We start from the raw sequence: 15,724 nt of genomic DNA, 5'->3' as shown, positions 1-15,724 counted from the left end.
TCAGCTCTCTCCTTTTTGACTTTTCAGTCAAGAATTATTGCTTTTCTAGTAATTTTTTTAAAGCTTCCTCTTATTAATATCTGTGAGGAAGTTTGTATCCTGTGTTTTTTCTGACTATTTTCAACAGAAAAATGCCTTCTTTATTTATGCCTTGCCCTTCCTGTGGCAAAAAGAATGCTTCTTCAGACACACATGCTGTGTGTATCGTCTGTTTGCCAGAATCTCACTCTCCAGCTACATGTCGTCATTGTAAAGACCTCTCCAAGAGAACTTTGAAGGAGAGAGAGAGGATTAGGCTCTATGGATTATCAGTGGAGCGGTCGACGTCGAAGCAGCTGGTCTCTGTTTGCTCTCCTTCGGCGTCGGGCTCGGCGTCGAAGACTCCAGCGGCGGGATCGTCGCTGAGAGGTGAGGAGTCCAGGGGGAGTCATGTTTCGAAAAGAAAATAGTCGTCTACTCTAGACGTCTAAGAAATCATCGGCATCGAGGGAACGTCGTCCTAGTTCGCCGTCAAGGCATCGCTCGACGTCGAGAGAGAGACATCGTTCGACGTCAAAAGCGGCAAGAGGAAAGTTGACGTCGACAGAAGTTCATAGGCGTTCGACTTCAAAGTCTGCTACGACGTCGAGACCTAGATCGTCGTCGAGACCAGGTTCGCCGTCGAGACAAGACCGACCGTCGGCGAAGTCACTTACGACGTCGAGACCTTCATCGTCAGAACATTCGACGTCGAGGCAGGCGCCTCCGTCTAGACCGGCGTCGAGGCAGGGGCCTCCGTCGGGATCGACATCGAGGCAGGTGCCTCCGTCCTCACAAGTCTCCAAGGCTTTGGAGAAAACTGTGACGTCGAGGCGAGATTCCCCGTCGGGGTCCAGGCCTCCGTTCAGACGAAGCCCTCCGTCGACGACAAGGCTCTCGACATCGAGGCAGGAAGACTCTCCAATTATCCACCCGGAGTCAAGGCCCAGGTCTCCGGTGATAGGCTTATCACCATCGAGGCGACCCTCTCCAGTGGGTTATCAAGACCTGTCGCACGTTCGTCTGACTATCAAACCAAAATCCAGGCGCAAATCTCCTCATAGACTAGTGTATACTACATCTGAGCATGATTCACCGCGCCCTATCTCTATCTCGCCTTCATTATCAGATGGTTGGAGATCAAGATCTGGATCACCGGAGGTTTTGAATCCATCTCCAGTGCCTGCAATGGAGAACAGTTCCCAGGAAGAGGACAATGCTGTGCCTCAAAGTCCTCCGAGAGAGATACCTCAGGACTCTGCTATGTCTCTCGCAGTTAAAGCCTCCCTAGAAAGGTTGAAAAACACAAACCTCCCATTGAGAACAGGAAGATCACGTTCTCGAGAAAGAGATTTTCAACGTCGTTCTCGAACACCAAGGAGACGATCCAGGTCCTCCTCTCACAGAAGGGAGTCAACCAGATCGGGGAGAAGGCGGCGTAGGACTCCCTCATCCTCTCCGTCAAGTCGTTCTTCAAGAAGGGATTATTCACCTACACTCTCGGATACACCACCTTCTAGAGTATCGCCGGTGGATGATATCTCTACGTTCCAAGAAGTGTTGTGCAGAGGGGCTACGAAATTGAACATCCCAATGCCAGTTCAAGAGACCACCTCTTCGATAATTTTTGAAACCCTTCATGAGCGAGCAGTATCGCGCCCACTGTTGCCGTTAGTCCCTGGTTTGTTACAACCAGTAATGGATATTTTCCTCACGCCAGCGACTATTAAATCTGCGCCGGCGCGGATTCTTAAGAAGTATCGTCCGGCTCCTGAGGATCCGTTATTTCTAAAATCAGATCCACCACCGGATTCTGTTATCACCGCTGCTGCCAGAAAAACTCATGCAGTGGCTGGGTCTTCCACAGTGCCTCCAGATAAGGACAGCAAATCACAAGACTCGTGGGGGAGAAGAGTTTGTGGCTCGGCATCTTCAAGTCTTAAAGTGGCGAGTGCCTCAGCGCTTCTGGGGCGCTACGATAGATCACTGTGGGACTCTCTCCAGAGGTTTATAGATAAAGTTCCATCAGAAGATAGACGGGACTTTGAAGAGATTTTAAAAGAGGGCAGTCTGGTCTCCAACCAAGTGATAAGCGCAGCAGCGGATGGAGCAACCTTAGCAGCACACTCGTATGCACATGGGATTACGGCCAGAAGATCTTCAAGGCTGAGGCCGCCTGCTCTGAAGCCTGAAGCTCAGGCGAGAATACTGAACCTGCCTTTCTCGGGTAGTTCGCTTTTTGGCTCTCATGCGGATGATGAAATGGCTCGCATGAAGGCAGAGCTCGACACCATGAAAGCCGTGGGGCTTGAAAAGAGAAAAGAGTTTCGTCGCCGCAGGGGGAACGATAGGCGTAACTACCAGTAGAGGGTTCAAACCCCTCACTGGCAGAAAAATCAGGACCAGCAAGGTCAAAAGAAACAGCAATACCAGTCCCGCAGACCATCCAGGGGACGTGGTAACAACCGACAATCTAACGCTGGAAATAAGGCTCCAGGGAAACAATGAGGGACCGCTTCCTCCGACGCTGTCCACCGCTCCGGTGGGAGGAAGTATTGCACATCATCTTCCAGAGTGGCAATCCATCACGAAGGACCAGTGGGTTCTAAAGATACTGCGTCATGGATACTCGCTTCGTTTCCGGAGTCACCCTCCCTCGATTCATCCTGTGCATTCCTCTCAGCATCTCAAGAGGCTAAGAGAAGAGGTGGCAACTCTTCTACTCAAGTCCGCAATAGAAAGAGTGCCCAGAGTGCAAAGAGGGAAAGGAGTTTACTCCAGATATTTTCTGATTCAAAAAAGGAGCGCAAAGGAAGAGTTCAGACCCATCCTGGACTTGCGAATACTGAACAAACACATCAAAAGAGAAAAATTTCGTATGCTAGCGCTCCACCAGATATATCCTCTCCTCCGGATAGGCGATTGGATGTGTTCGCTGGACCTTCAGGACGCATATTTTCATATTCCCATCCTACAAAGTCATCGAAAGTTTCTCAGGTTTGTGGTGGGAACCTATCACTATCAGTTCAAGGTTCTACCATTTGGCCTGAAGTCAGCTCCTCGAGTGTTTACAAAATGCATGGCAGTAGTAGCGGCGGCACTGAGGTGCGCAGGAGTCTTTGTCTATCCCTATCTAGACGACTGGCTGATAAAAGGTCCATCGCCTCAAAGTGTTCAATCACAGCTGACGCTTTGCCTGCAATTATGCCGCAAACTGGGGCTCAGGGTGAATGTCAAGAAGTCCAACTTCTCACCAACACAACGAATTCACTATCTGGGTGCAACCATAGACTCCGCAGTAGGAAAAGTGTTTCCTTCGGAGGAGAGACAGTCATCCATTATACTCAAGGGCAAGCAGATCATATCCAGCAATCGGTCTACGGCAAGACAAATCTCATCTCTGCTAGGGGCCATGGCATCCTGCATTTTCCTAGTGCCCAATGCCAGATTAAGGATGCATCCTCTCCAGCAAGATCTCGAGGACAAATGGGACCAAAGGAATTCCCTGTGGGAAGAAAAAGTTTGCCTTTCCTCAGCTGCCAAACAGTCAATCAGGTGGTGGTTGAAACCATCCAATCTACAGGTGGGAATTCTCTTCCACCAGGAACCACCAACTCAGACCTTAATCACCGACGCATCCCTTCAAGGCTGGGGTGCGCATCTCGGATCTCTGCAAACCCAGGGGCGGTGGTCCAGCAGCGAGCAGTTGTACCACATCAACATGCTGGAGCTCAGGGCAGTCCACCTAGCCCTCAAAGCGTTCCTGCCCGCGATCAGGACGAGTACCGTTCTAGTACAGACGGACAATACCACCACAATGTACTACCTGAACAAGCAGGGGGGTACTCAATCCAGGACGCTCTCGCTGGAAGCTCAGTCCCAGTGGCACTGGATCCTAGTACGGAACATCTCGTTGAAAGCGGTGCACCTGCCAGGAGAACTCAATGTGCAAGCGGACTTACTCAGTCGTCATTTCCAAGAAGCAGAGGACTGGGTACTAAACGACGAGGTGTTAGAAGACATCTTCGGGCAATGGGGGCGTCCGCAAGTGGACCTCTTCGGACGAGCACAACACGAAATGCCGAGGCTTCGCCTCAAGATACCATCGGCCAGGATACATAGGGAATGCCCTTTTGATCAATTGGTCAATGACATTTGTGTATGCTTTTCCGCCTCTCCCACTAATCCCCAAGGTAGTGAACAAGCTGCAGAATTCATCTACCAAGATGATCCTCATAGCACCGGACTGGCCGAGGCAGTGGTGGTACACGGATCTCCTACACATGTCGATCCGACCTCACAAACGGCTGCCGTGCAGGCCGGACTTGTTATCCAAGATGCAGGGGAAGATTTACCATCCCAGCCTTCCCTCGCTGAGCTTAACTGCATGGCTCCTGAAGTCCTCCAGTATGGCCATCTGAACCTTCCCCAGGAGTGTATGTCCATACTGAAGGAAGCCAGGAGGCCTTCGACTAGACACTCTTACCTCTGTAAGTGGAAAAGGTTTTACATATGGTGTTGTCAACATCACTATGATCCTACAAAATGTCAGGAGGATGTAATTTTGCCCTATCTTCTACACTTAGCGAGGGCGGGGTTGAAATTTTCATCCATCAAAGTTCACCTAGCAGCCATTACAGCATATAGGCGCTCTCCAACGCAGCAGTCATTCTTTAAGCTGCAGGTGGTGAAGGATTTCTTGCAGGGTCTCAAAGTGTATCCCCCTGTTAGGCCTCCCTCACCTTCTTGGGAGCTAAACTTGGTTCTGTCAAGGCTCATGAGTTCGCCTTTTGAGCCTATACATAAGGCTACCTTACAGCACCTTACATGGAAAACAGCCTTTTTAATAGCCATCACTTCAGCACGGAGGGTCAGTGAGATACAGGCCCTTTGTTCTAAAGAACCCTACACTATGTTTCATCTTAATAGGGTAATAATGAGGACTCATCCATCTTTCTTGCCAAAGGTGGTGTCGGACTTTCATGTCAATCAGACCATCTCCTTGCCTACCTTTTTTCCCAACCCCTCCTCGCCTGCAGAGGGTGTTGCATTCTTTAGATGTCAAAAGGGTCCTAAAATTCTACCTAGATAGGACTAAGGCTGTCAGGAAATCTGATCAATTGTTTGTGAACTATGGTGTTGTCCGCATGGGTTTTGCTGCATCCAAACGTTCCATTGCTAGGTGGATTGTTTCATGTATTAAATTGGCCTACCAACTGGCCCAGAAGCCGTTGATGGCACGCCCTAAGGCGCATTCTACAAGGGGAAAGGCGGCTACCGCTGCTTTTCTCAATCATGTCCCACTCTCCGAGATCTGCAAAGCAGCTACTCGGAGATCTGTCCATACCTTTACCAGACACTATTGTCTGGACTCGGACACCAGAGCAGACACTCGTAGGACAAGCCTCCTTGAGGAATCTGTTCAATAATTAAACAGTTTCATGTTTTTTCTTACTCCATGTATAGTACAATTTTTGCATTTGCCTGCAGGTGGAAGGTGGGCTTGCTATTCTATTCAGTGCTTATGACTATTGATGAGGATCCCCTGGAAGAGAAGGATAAGTTACTTACCTGTAATCCTAGTTCTCTTCCAGGGGTATCCTCATCAAAGTCATAAGCAACCCACCCGCCTCCCCAGGCAAATGAGAGGAGTGTATTATTTACCATGGAAAAGATATATCTTTGTGTTTAGGACTACGGTCCCGCAAAGAACAACTGACCCAACTGTCACCCCTGAGGCATGATGGGATACTACAGTCAGGGCTGCCTTAAAGGCACGGTGCCAGTTTTTACCTGTACAGGCTTTTCAGTCTCTATGGTATTGTATTGCAATGCAGCCTGCAGGCTAACAATGTTTTTGTGATCTGTGTTTCTCACAGTGTTCTCTTTTCTTTCTCATGAGTGTTTTTACCTCATAAAAAAAAAGAGAGAGATTTAGGTGTATTATTATACCTATATGTTTTATTGGATGTTTATATATACATTATCTAGCCTTTTATGGGGGCTGCATTTGCTCGGAAAAAATGATATATGTTTATACTTATACAGAGCTGTATATATGTATGGTTTTTACATATATAATTTTATTATTTCCGGGGTCCCCGCACATGGGCGGGAATATTCAGTGCTTATGACTTTGATGAGGATACCCCTGGAAGAGAACTAGGATTACAGGTAAGTAACTTAACCTTCAGGACGTAGTCGTTAACCACGTTGCATCCCATTAACCACAATAGTTTTTCAGAGGTTTGTTAAAAATCAGTCACACTTCAACATGAACTGGGTCCTTTGTATAGGGTGATAAGAGTTTAAAAATGAAAAGGCTTTATGCACGTTTGTTTTGCTGTCTCATTTTTAATAGCAAAATGTTGAAAAATGAAATCTATTTTTTTTCGGTTAAAGAACTTCAAGATTTTACTTATTTTAGGGACAGTTTGTAAATGTTTGCAACAAGGAGTATGATGCTTAATCTTCCTACGTTACATCCTGTTCTCCTTTATTTTTTGATAGTGTACCATAATCCTTTCTGTAAGTATGTTAAAATTGAGAAACCTGCACTTGACAAATACATTCTTACCCCAGAAGAACAGTTCAGGGATGGGTATGTTTAAAGATGACACATTGTCATGGGGAACAACCTTTACAACGCAACTTTTACAACGCACTACACTTACAACGCATTTTTTACAACGCAAAATCCATTACAACGCATTCCATTACAACGCATGACACTACAACGCATTTTTAAAAACTACCTTTACAACGCATTCCATTACAACGCATACTACCTTTACAACACATACCATTACAACGCATAATATTACACTACACTATCCAACACTTACCCTACTGTTGCACCCCCTGGAGTTAGAATAGTAATTTTTACCCCTATACTATCCAACACTTACCCTACTGTTGCACCCCCTGGAGTTAGAATAGCAATTTTTACCCCTATACTATCCAACACTTACCCTACTGTTGCACCCCCTGGAGTTAGTATAGCAATTTTTACTCCTATACTATCCAACACTTACCCTACTGTTGCACCCCCTGGAGTTAGAATAGTAATTTTTACCCCTATACTATCCAACACTTACCCTACTGTTGCACTCCCTGGAGTTAGAATAGCAATTTTTACTCCTATACTATCCAACACTTATCCTACTGTTGCACCCCCTGGAGTTAGAATAGTAATTTTTACCCCTATACTATCCAACACTTACCCTACTGTTGCACCCCCTGGAGTTAGAATAGTAATTTTTACCCCTATACTATCCAACACTTACCCTACTGTTGCACCCCCTGGAGTTAGAAAAGTAATTTTTACCCCTATACTATCTAATACTTACCTTAAATGCAATTTAATATTATGCGTTGTAATGGTATGCGTTGTAAAGGTAGTATGCGTTGTAATGGTATGCGTTGTAAAGGTAGTTTTTAAAAATGCGTTGTAGTGTCATGCTATGTAATGGAATGCGTTGTAATGGATTTTGCGTTGTAAAAAATGCGTTGTAAGTGCATGCGTTGTAAAAGTGTGCGTTGTAACGACATACATCCCATTGTCATCTTTAAAGACCTCAGTGTTCTTCTCTAAATATATTCTGGAAAATATGACCATGTTCTAGAAGTACGTGACTATCAACACACCATAAGTTTAAGGTGCTATACAGTAAGGTTTGTCTGAAATTCTAAACCATCTCACCGTTGTACCATTTCGGCTTGTAATGCTTCCTAATTTGTGTTTCTGTTTGCTTTGTATAGTTTTTAAAAAATACTACTATGTCTACCCTAACACATATGATGAGAAGGAGCATGGAGACACTTTTCTGAGCCTCGTCAACTCAAGTGCACTCAACTCCAGCTTTCTTAATTCGTCGTTGGCCAGTTCCACAATACCATTTAATGAGACGGGCGGGCATGAAAGTGCACAACCTGGACGGGAAAAGGCTGTCCTAAGCCTCATGTTGATGCTGGGCACTCTGTGGCTGGGCCATACACTCTATCAATTTAAAAAAAGGTAAGATTTTTGCAATGCATACGAGTTATTTTAGGTCAATTTAATGATTGTTGGTTGTTCTGAGTATCTTAATTTTTTATATAATGCAATATGAATTGGCATACATATAAACGTTATTATAGTAAAAATAAATGTCTCAAAGTAAAACAACGGTTGAATAGCCTAAACAACTTGAGTAATCTGGTGGCCTGCCTGTGTGCAAAGCTCATGCTAGACAGTCAGAATTCATGATGGTATGAGGGCATGTCAAAGCCAATAGTAAGAACTTCATTAATACTTCCCAGTGTTCAACACAATGCACATTTGTGCAGCACTGCATATAGCACTACACACTTCATCTCACAATGTACAACATAATGCACATTTGAGCTCCACTGCTTAAAACACTGCACTGTGAGACTAAGAAGCACATTACATCTCTCTCTCTCACACTCTCTCTCTCACACTCTCTCTCTCTCACTCTCTCTCACACACTCTCTCTCACACACTCTCTCTCACTCTCACTCTCACTCTCACTCTCTCACTCTCACTCTCACTCTCTCTCACTCTCTCTCACTCTCTCTCACTCTCTCTCACTCTCTCTCACTCTCTCTCACTCTCTCTCACTCTCTCTCACTCTCTCTCACTCTCTCTCACTCTCTCTCACTCTCTCTCACTCTCTCTCACTCTCTCTCACTCTCTCTCACTCTCTCTCACTCTCTCTCACTCTCTCTCACTCTCTCTCTCTCTCCGCCCCCCCACGTTCTGTTCCTGGCAGGGCTGTTCTACTCTGTGAAAGCTCTCCCCCCTCTGCAGCTACAAGAAGACACAAAAGAAATCTTCAAGGAAAAAGGCACATGCAGCAAAAATGATGTCGTACATTTAAGCTAGGATAAAGTAAAACAACAAAAGTCAATTAAAATAATGGTAGTCAAAGGTAATCACACAGTTTCAATACATAGGAGTGCTTCTAGCACAACAATGAGTGAGACTCAAGCTCTCTATTCAGAGTAGTCAAATCTAGTTTTCATAACAAGGTGTTCGAGGCATATGAGCTGCAGATTGTACACTTAGCATAGATCGCCATCTGGTGTTGGGCCCGGATGTTTGCAGTTTGTTTTTGTTCTTTGGACAGTCTTTGGAAGTCACGAGTTCGGTGACTCCTCCTTCGGTCCGTACTGCGCATGGGCTTCGGCTCCATCCTCAGATTGTTTTTTTCCGCCATCGGGCTCGGATGTTATACTTCGTGCTCCTGCTTCGAACTTCTACGGTTCCAGCCTCGACGGAAAATCTTTGTTCTTCGAGTTTCTTCATCTACCTTCATCTCTCGAAGCGGCACTTTTCTCCACTCCGCACATCGGCACCGGCCTTCGGGCCCTCCTCGACTCCGGTCCCGGCCGATGGAAAGGACTCCGTTCAAAAAGTGCCCAAAATGTGGGTCTAAGTTTCCCCACACCGACCTCCATCAGGTGTGTAACCTTTGCCTCTCTCCAGAACACCAGGCTAGAGACTGCCCCGCCTGTAAGTCTTTTCGATCAAAAAAGACCATCCGGGATCGAAGAGCTCGACGCACCATGGCGCACTCATCGACCGCAGCTCCACCGGACATCTTCGGAGACGACGCCGGAGCTTCGGGGCAACTACACACCGAGCAGGAGGAAGACGTCGTCAGCGCTTCCGAGGCCGACGACTCCGACGTGGAGGACATCACACCGGCGCAGCGGGTCGTGAGTACTATACCCCCTCCCACTCCGCGCCCAAAACCAAAGAGACTCAGGTTACACCCTCGCCTGCAGGCCTGGGTAAAACCAAGCACACAGCTTCTATCACCCCACCTTCGGGCCCGGTGTCGAAGCCTCAAAAGTCTCACGGCAGCTCGGGCTCGAGCCAGCCGACGCCTGGTGCCGAAAAACACCGTCCGGCACCGAAGAAAGTGATACCCAGCTCGACTCCGAAGCCACCGGTGCCGAAACCTGGACTCTCGGTGCCGACAAAACACAAACACAAATCTGTCGGCGCCGACGCTCCGGCGCCGAAAACTCCTTCGCCGAAAAAACCGGAGGTTCCAAAAAAGCATGGCGCACAGAAACCATCGAAACCCTCGGCTCCGAAAACATCGGCGCCAGCGGACGATTCGGTGCCACTGGACCTCTTTACACCAGACCCTTTGCAAAAGACTCTATTTAAAGATCCAAAGACTGGGCTATTGACTTTAGTTGTCAAGAAAAGACGTCTTGACACACCGGCTCCTCCTCCACCGCCCAAGCGGAAGGACTCTGCTACTTCTCCTCTCAGAGTGCCCTCCCCACTACCTCCTCCTCCGCCTCCTCCACCTCCTCCACCCCCTCCCCCTCCCAGGTCTCCGCCACCCTTGCCTCATCACTCCCCGACCCCGTCCCCAGATCCGGATTACGGGGATCCACATTATGACCCGGCGGACGCCCCAATGGACCCCACTCCACCGGGGACCCCAGACCCATGGGAAGACTACCAAAACCCTGACATACTGGATATGCCTCAGGACGACCTATACCCATCCAGGCCGTCTCCCCCCAGAGGACTCCTTAGGGTTTCACCACTTAGTGCAGAGAGCAGCACACTACCATGGGGTGGAAATGCATAGTGAACCAGTGGAAGACGACTTCCTACTGGACACATTTGACATTCAGGACAAGTCCACATCTATCTTGCCCATGCTTAAAGGTGTCACCAAGCATGCTGCAGAGGTGTTCAAAGACCCTGTCAGGGCCAGGGTATTGAACCCTAGAATAGAAAAAAAGTATAAGGCGGCGCCCACAGACCCTTCATACATTAAGGGCCCTGCTCCCTTAGATTCCCTAGTTGTGTCCACAGCTAGAAAGCGGGCTAACTCCCAGTCCTCAGGAGAAGCCCCACCGCCAGACAAGGAATCCAAACTTCTAGGCGCGTCTGGCAAACGCACCGCCTCCCAAGCTGCAAACATGTGGCGCATTGCAAATACACAAGCGCTACTTGCGCGCTACGATAGAGCACACTACGACGAGCTTGAGGCTCTTATGCAGCACCTCCCCGAAAAACACAAACGCAAGGCTCATGACCTGATACAGGAGGGTAAACTAATTACTAACACCTCCATTAAGTGTGCCCTCGATGCAGCTGACACTGCTTCTAGAGCCATAAATAGTAGTGTCCTGCTTCGTCGTCATGCCTGGCTCAGGATCTCAGGGTTCAAGCCTGAAGTCCAGGCGTCCATACTAAATCACCCCTTTGACCAACAAACTCTCTTTGGGCCAAAGGTGGACGAAGCATTAGAGAAGATGAAAAAGGACACAGACACAGCAAAGTCTATGGGGGCACTACAATCACAGGCCCCTAAACGCTCCTTTCGACGCTCATCCTTTCGTAGCAGAGGCTACTCCACCGATAGCGCCTCTACCTCCTACAAGTCCCCTCCTCAAAATACCTTTTCAAAGGGCTACCAAAGGGGTGGTTACAGAGGCAACAACAATAAGGGCAGGGGCAAAACTAACACCACCCGTTCTGCAACCCCGCCCGCACAATGACTTCCCTTCGCTCCCCCCAGACCATCCCACTCCGGTCGGGGGCAGACTACAAAACTTTATCCACGCATGGGAATCCATAACATCGGACAAATGGGTGACCCAAATTATTTGGTCAGGGTACTGTCTAGAGCTAACATCTACCCCACCCAATATCCCACCAAGGCACCGTCCAATGTCTCAAGAACATTCCACACTGCTCAAACAGGAGGTGCTCTCCCTCCTCCAAAAACACGCTATAGAGCAGGTCCCCGTCAATCAGCAAAATCTAGGGGTCTACTCTCTGTATTTCTTAATACCAAAGAAAGACGGGACCCTGAGGCCCATTCTGGACCTCCGGCCTCTAAATGCGTACATACATTCAGACCATTTCCACATGGTCACCCTACAACAAGTCCTCCCGCTCCTCTGTCAGGGAGACTTTCTCACTACCTTGGATCTGAAAGACGCATACTTTCACATTCCAATACACCCTTCTCACAGGAAGTACCTCAGGTTTGTGGTGGACGGTCAGCATTACCAATTCACGGTTCTCCCCTTCGGGGTCACCACCGCACCACAGGTGTTTACCAAATGCCTAGCAGTTGTAGCAGCACACCTCAGGCGTCAACATATTCACGTCTTCCCTTACCTAGACGACTGGCTCATAAAAGCCGCGTCCTACAACCAATGTGTGCAACATACCAACAGCACCATTAAACTACTCCACCGGCTAGGCTTCACGGTGAACTACCAAAAGTCCCACCTCCTACCATCTCACACAAAGCAATATCTCGGGGCCACTATAGTCACCTCCAAAGGTATTGCCTATCCAAACTCAGCCAGAATCGCAAGCATACAAGCCTTGCGCAAAACATTCCTTCCTCAACACTCTCTTCCAGCAAGAGTGTTTATGAAGCTCATAGGAATGATGGCGTCTTGCATTTTCATAGTGCCCCATGCAAGACTCCACATGCGTCCACTTCAAGAGTGCCTAGCACGACAGTGGAACCAGGCCCAGGGTCAGCTGACGGATCTGGTGTTGGTGGACGGCCGCACTCATCACTCTCTGCAGTGGTGGAACACCACAAACCTTTCCAAAGGGCGGCCGTTCCTGGACCCGGTTCCTCAGGTGATTCTAACAGCGGACGCATCGCTCTCCGGCTGGGGAGCGCACCTCTTACACCTCACAATGCAAGGTCTATGGACGCCACAGCAAAAGTCGCTCCACATCAACCATCTGGAGCTCTTGCCGATCTTTCTAGCCCTAAAATCTTTTCAAAAACAGATTTCGGACAAAGCAGTCCTCATTCGCACAGACAACATGACTGCAATGTATTATATCCAAAAACAGGGGGGGGGACACTCTCCCCAGCTCTCCCGCTTAGCCCAGAGCATATGGAGATGGGCAATTTCCCAAAACATCTTTCTCCTGGCACAGCACGTTCCAGGCGTACAAAACACCATGGCAGATCTGCTCAGCAGACAAACGCAACAACTACACGAATGGGAACTGCATCCACAAGTTCTTCACCCATTCTTCCAAAAGTGGGGGCATCCTCAGATAGACCTCTTCGCCACCCACGAAAACAAAAAATGCCCAAGCTTTGCCGCCAGATACCCACACCCATTGTCCAAAGGCAATGCGATATGGATGAACTGGTCAGGCAAATTTGCATACGCCTTTCCACCTCTCCCGCTAATTCCATTAGTGGTAAGGAAGCTACAACAGCACTCCCTCACACTCATTCTGGTAGCTCCAACATGGGCCAGACAGCCGTGGTACACCACACTACTACAGCTCTCAGTGGTACCACATCAAAAACTGCACCTATCCCCATGCCTCCTAACTCAGAACCATGGAGAAATCAGGCACCCGGACCCAGCTCAGCTCAACCTTGCGATCTGGCTCCTGAAATCTTAGAATTTGGATACCTTAACCTTCCCCCTGATTGCATGAACATTATCATGGAAGCCAGACGTCCTACCACTAGAGCATGCTATGCCGCAAAGTGGAAAAGATTTGTAATTTACTGCCGTAACAATACAATCAACCCTTTAGATGCATCCATACAGCACATCATATGCTATCTGCTCCATCTCCACAGGTGTAACCTGGCATATTCATCCATACGCCTACACCTAGCAGCGATTGCTGCTTATCTACAAAACAGACAGCATTTATCACTGTTCAGAGTGCCCGCTATTAAAGCCTTTATGGAAGACCTTAAACGAGTAATTCCTCCCAGGGCACCACCTTCCCCTGTGTGGAATCTAAATGTAGTTCTTACACGGCTAATGGGTCCACCCTTCGAACCAATGCATAAATGTGAGCTACAGTTCCTCACCTGGAAAACAGCTTTCCTCGTAGCTATCACTTCCCTTAGAAGGGTTGGTGAAATACAAGCGTTCACTATACAGGAACCCTTCCTACAAATACATCACAGCAAGGTCATACTTCGTACAAATCCGAAGTTTCTGCCCAAGGTCATTTCCCCCTTCCATCTCAATCAATCGGTGGAATTACCTGTCTTTTTCTCGCAACCTCAATCTGTTGCAGAAAGGGCCTTACACACACTTGATGTTAAGAGAGCTTTGCTGTACTACATACAAAGAACGCAACCTTTCAGGAAGACTAAACAATTGTTCGTTTCCTTCTCTCCACCACATAAAGGCAACCCCATCTCTAAAGCAGGGATAGCTAGGTGGATTGTAAAGTGCATACAAATTTGCTATCAAAAGGCAAAAAGAACATTATCTGTTCCACCTAAAGCCCACTCTACTAGAAAGTTAGGGGCTTCTATGGCTTTTCTAGGGAACATACCCTTAGATGACATCTGCAAAGCAGCCACATGGTCAACACCTCACACCTTCACAAAACATTACTGTGTAGATGTGCATTCCAAGCAGCAAGCTAGTGTGGGCCAGGCTGTACTAAAGACACTTTTTCAAACTGCTGCAACGGATACCGGTGGTCGCCGCTAAGGTTGGGTACTGCTATATAATCTATGCTAAGTGTACAATCTGCAGCTCATATGCTTCGAACGGAATATGCTACTTACCAGTATGCATCTGTTCTTGGCATGTAGAGCTGCAGAGTTGTACACGCCCACCCGCCTCCCCGGCTACCTGTATCCGTTCCAGTCCATCTTATTTAGATACAACACACATGGGTTTCTCACTGTTATTACTACGCTCCATCATTTCCCTGTTGGCGAAAAACAATCTGAGGATAGAGCCGAAGCCCATGCGCAGTACGGACCGAAGGAGTCGTCACCGAACTCGTGACTTCCAAAGACTGTCCAAAGACCAAAAACAAACTGCAAACATCCGGGCCCAACACCACATGGCGATCTATGCTAAGTGTACAACTCTGCAGCTCTACATGCCAAGAACAGATGCATACTGGTAAGTAGCATATTCCTTTCTTAATAAATCTGATCTTGGATTGCCATATCAATCAGACAATCTCACTCACAACTTACTTCCCCAGGCATCTATCTCCAGCAGAAAGATCAATCCATACCCTAGACATGAGTGCTTAAAATACTACTGGGACAAAACCTAACTATTAGACAAGCCAAATAGCTTTTTTAAATTATGGAGGGTAAGCCTAATGGCCATTCAACAAAAATCCGCTACTTCGGCCATGATACAATATGTACCAATTTTTGTTATCTGATAGACATCTAGTCACAGATTCCTTAACTTTGAATTCCCCCCAGGCGCCAGTCTGGATCTGTAAATTTTTCAGCAGTACCTTGGCACGCCAGGGGACGGCGTTGTACGTCTCTCCGGTGACGTCCCCTCCAGGTATGATGTCCGTGGAGCCATATAAGTCCCCTCCAGCGCGTGGACGTCTGTTTCTTCTTTACTGTGCTGTAACACGGATCCAGAGAAGTGGTTCCTCGGGTCGTTTTTTTCCTCACCAGGTGTCGGTGGAACAGTGTGCCCTTGTCTGATGTAGACAGGTTTCATACCTTGTGAGTCTTGTAACTGATATGTTGGTGACGGACCCGCATACAATTTGTATGTGGTGTTTAGGTAAACACCACGATGCTGAGGATTGTGGTTCCTGCTAGAAGTTAAAACCGAAGTCGTTGAAGGAGCGGCGTTTAGAATTGATGGCGCGTGTATCGCGATCCTCGGAGGCTTCCCAGCCACGGTCTTCCTCGTCCCTGATACAACTTTA

General features: G+C 47.8%; 1 protein-coding gene across 1 annotated transcript in view; it reads left to right on the top strand.

Moving 5' to 3' along the window:
• SLC4A11 (solute carrier family 4 member 11) overlaps positions 1-15,724 on the top strand; it is a 1,034,103-nt gene that overhangs the window by 713,127 nt on the left and 305,252 nt on the right. The window contains exon 14 of the mRNA XM_085642688.1: positions 7,780-8,035. Within this exon, the coding sequence (XP_085498814.1) occupies positions 7,780-8,035 (256 nt within the window). The remainder of the gene's footprint in view (positions 1-7,779; positions 8,036-15,724) is intronic.

This window comes from Triturus cristatus, chromosome 2_2, assembly GCF_964204655.1.
Source record: "Triturus cristatus chromosome 2_2, aTriCri1.1, whole genome shotgun sequence".
In the NCBI taxonomy this organism is placed as follows: Eukaryota; Metazoa; Chordata; class Amphibia; order Caudata; family Salamandridae; genus Triturus; species Triturus cristatus.
The sequence above is the reverse complement of the archived record's forward strand: the minus strand, read 5'-3'. Positions and strand labels throughout refer to the sequence as shown.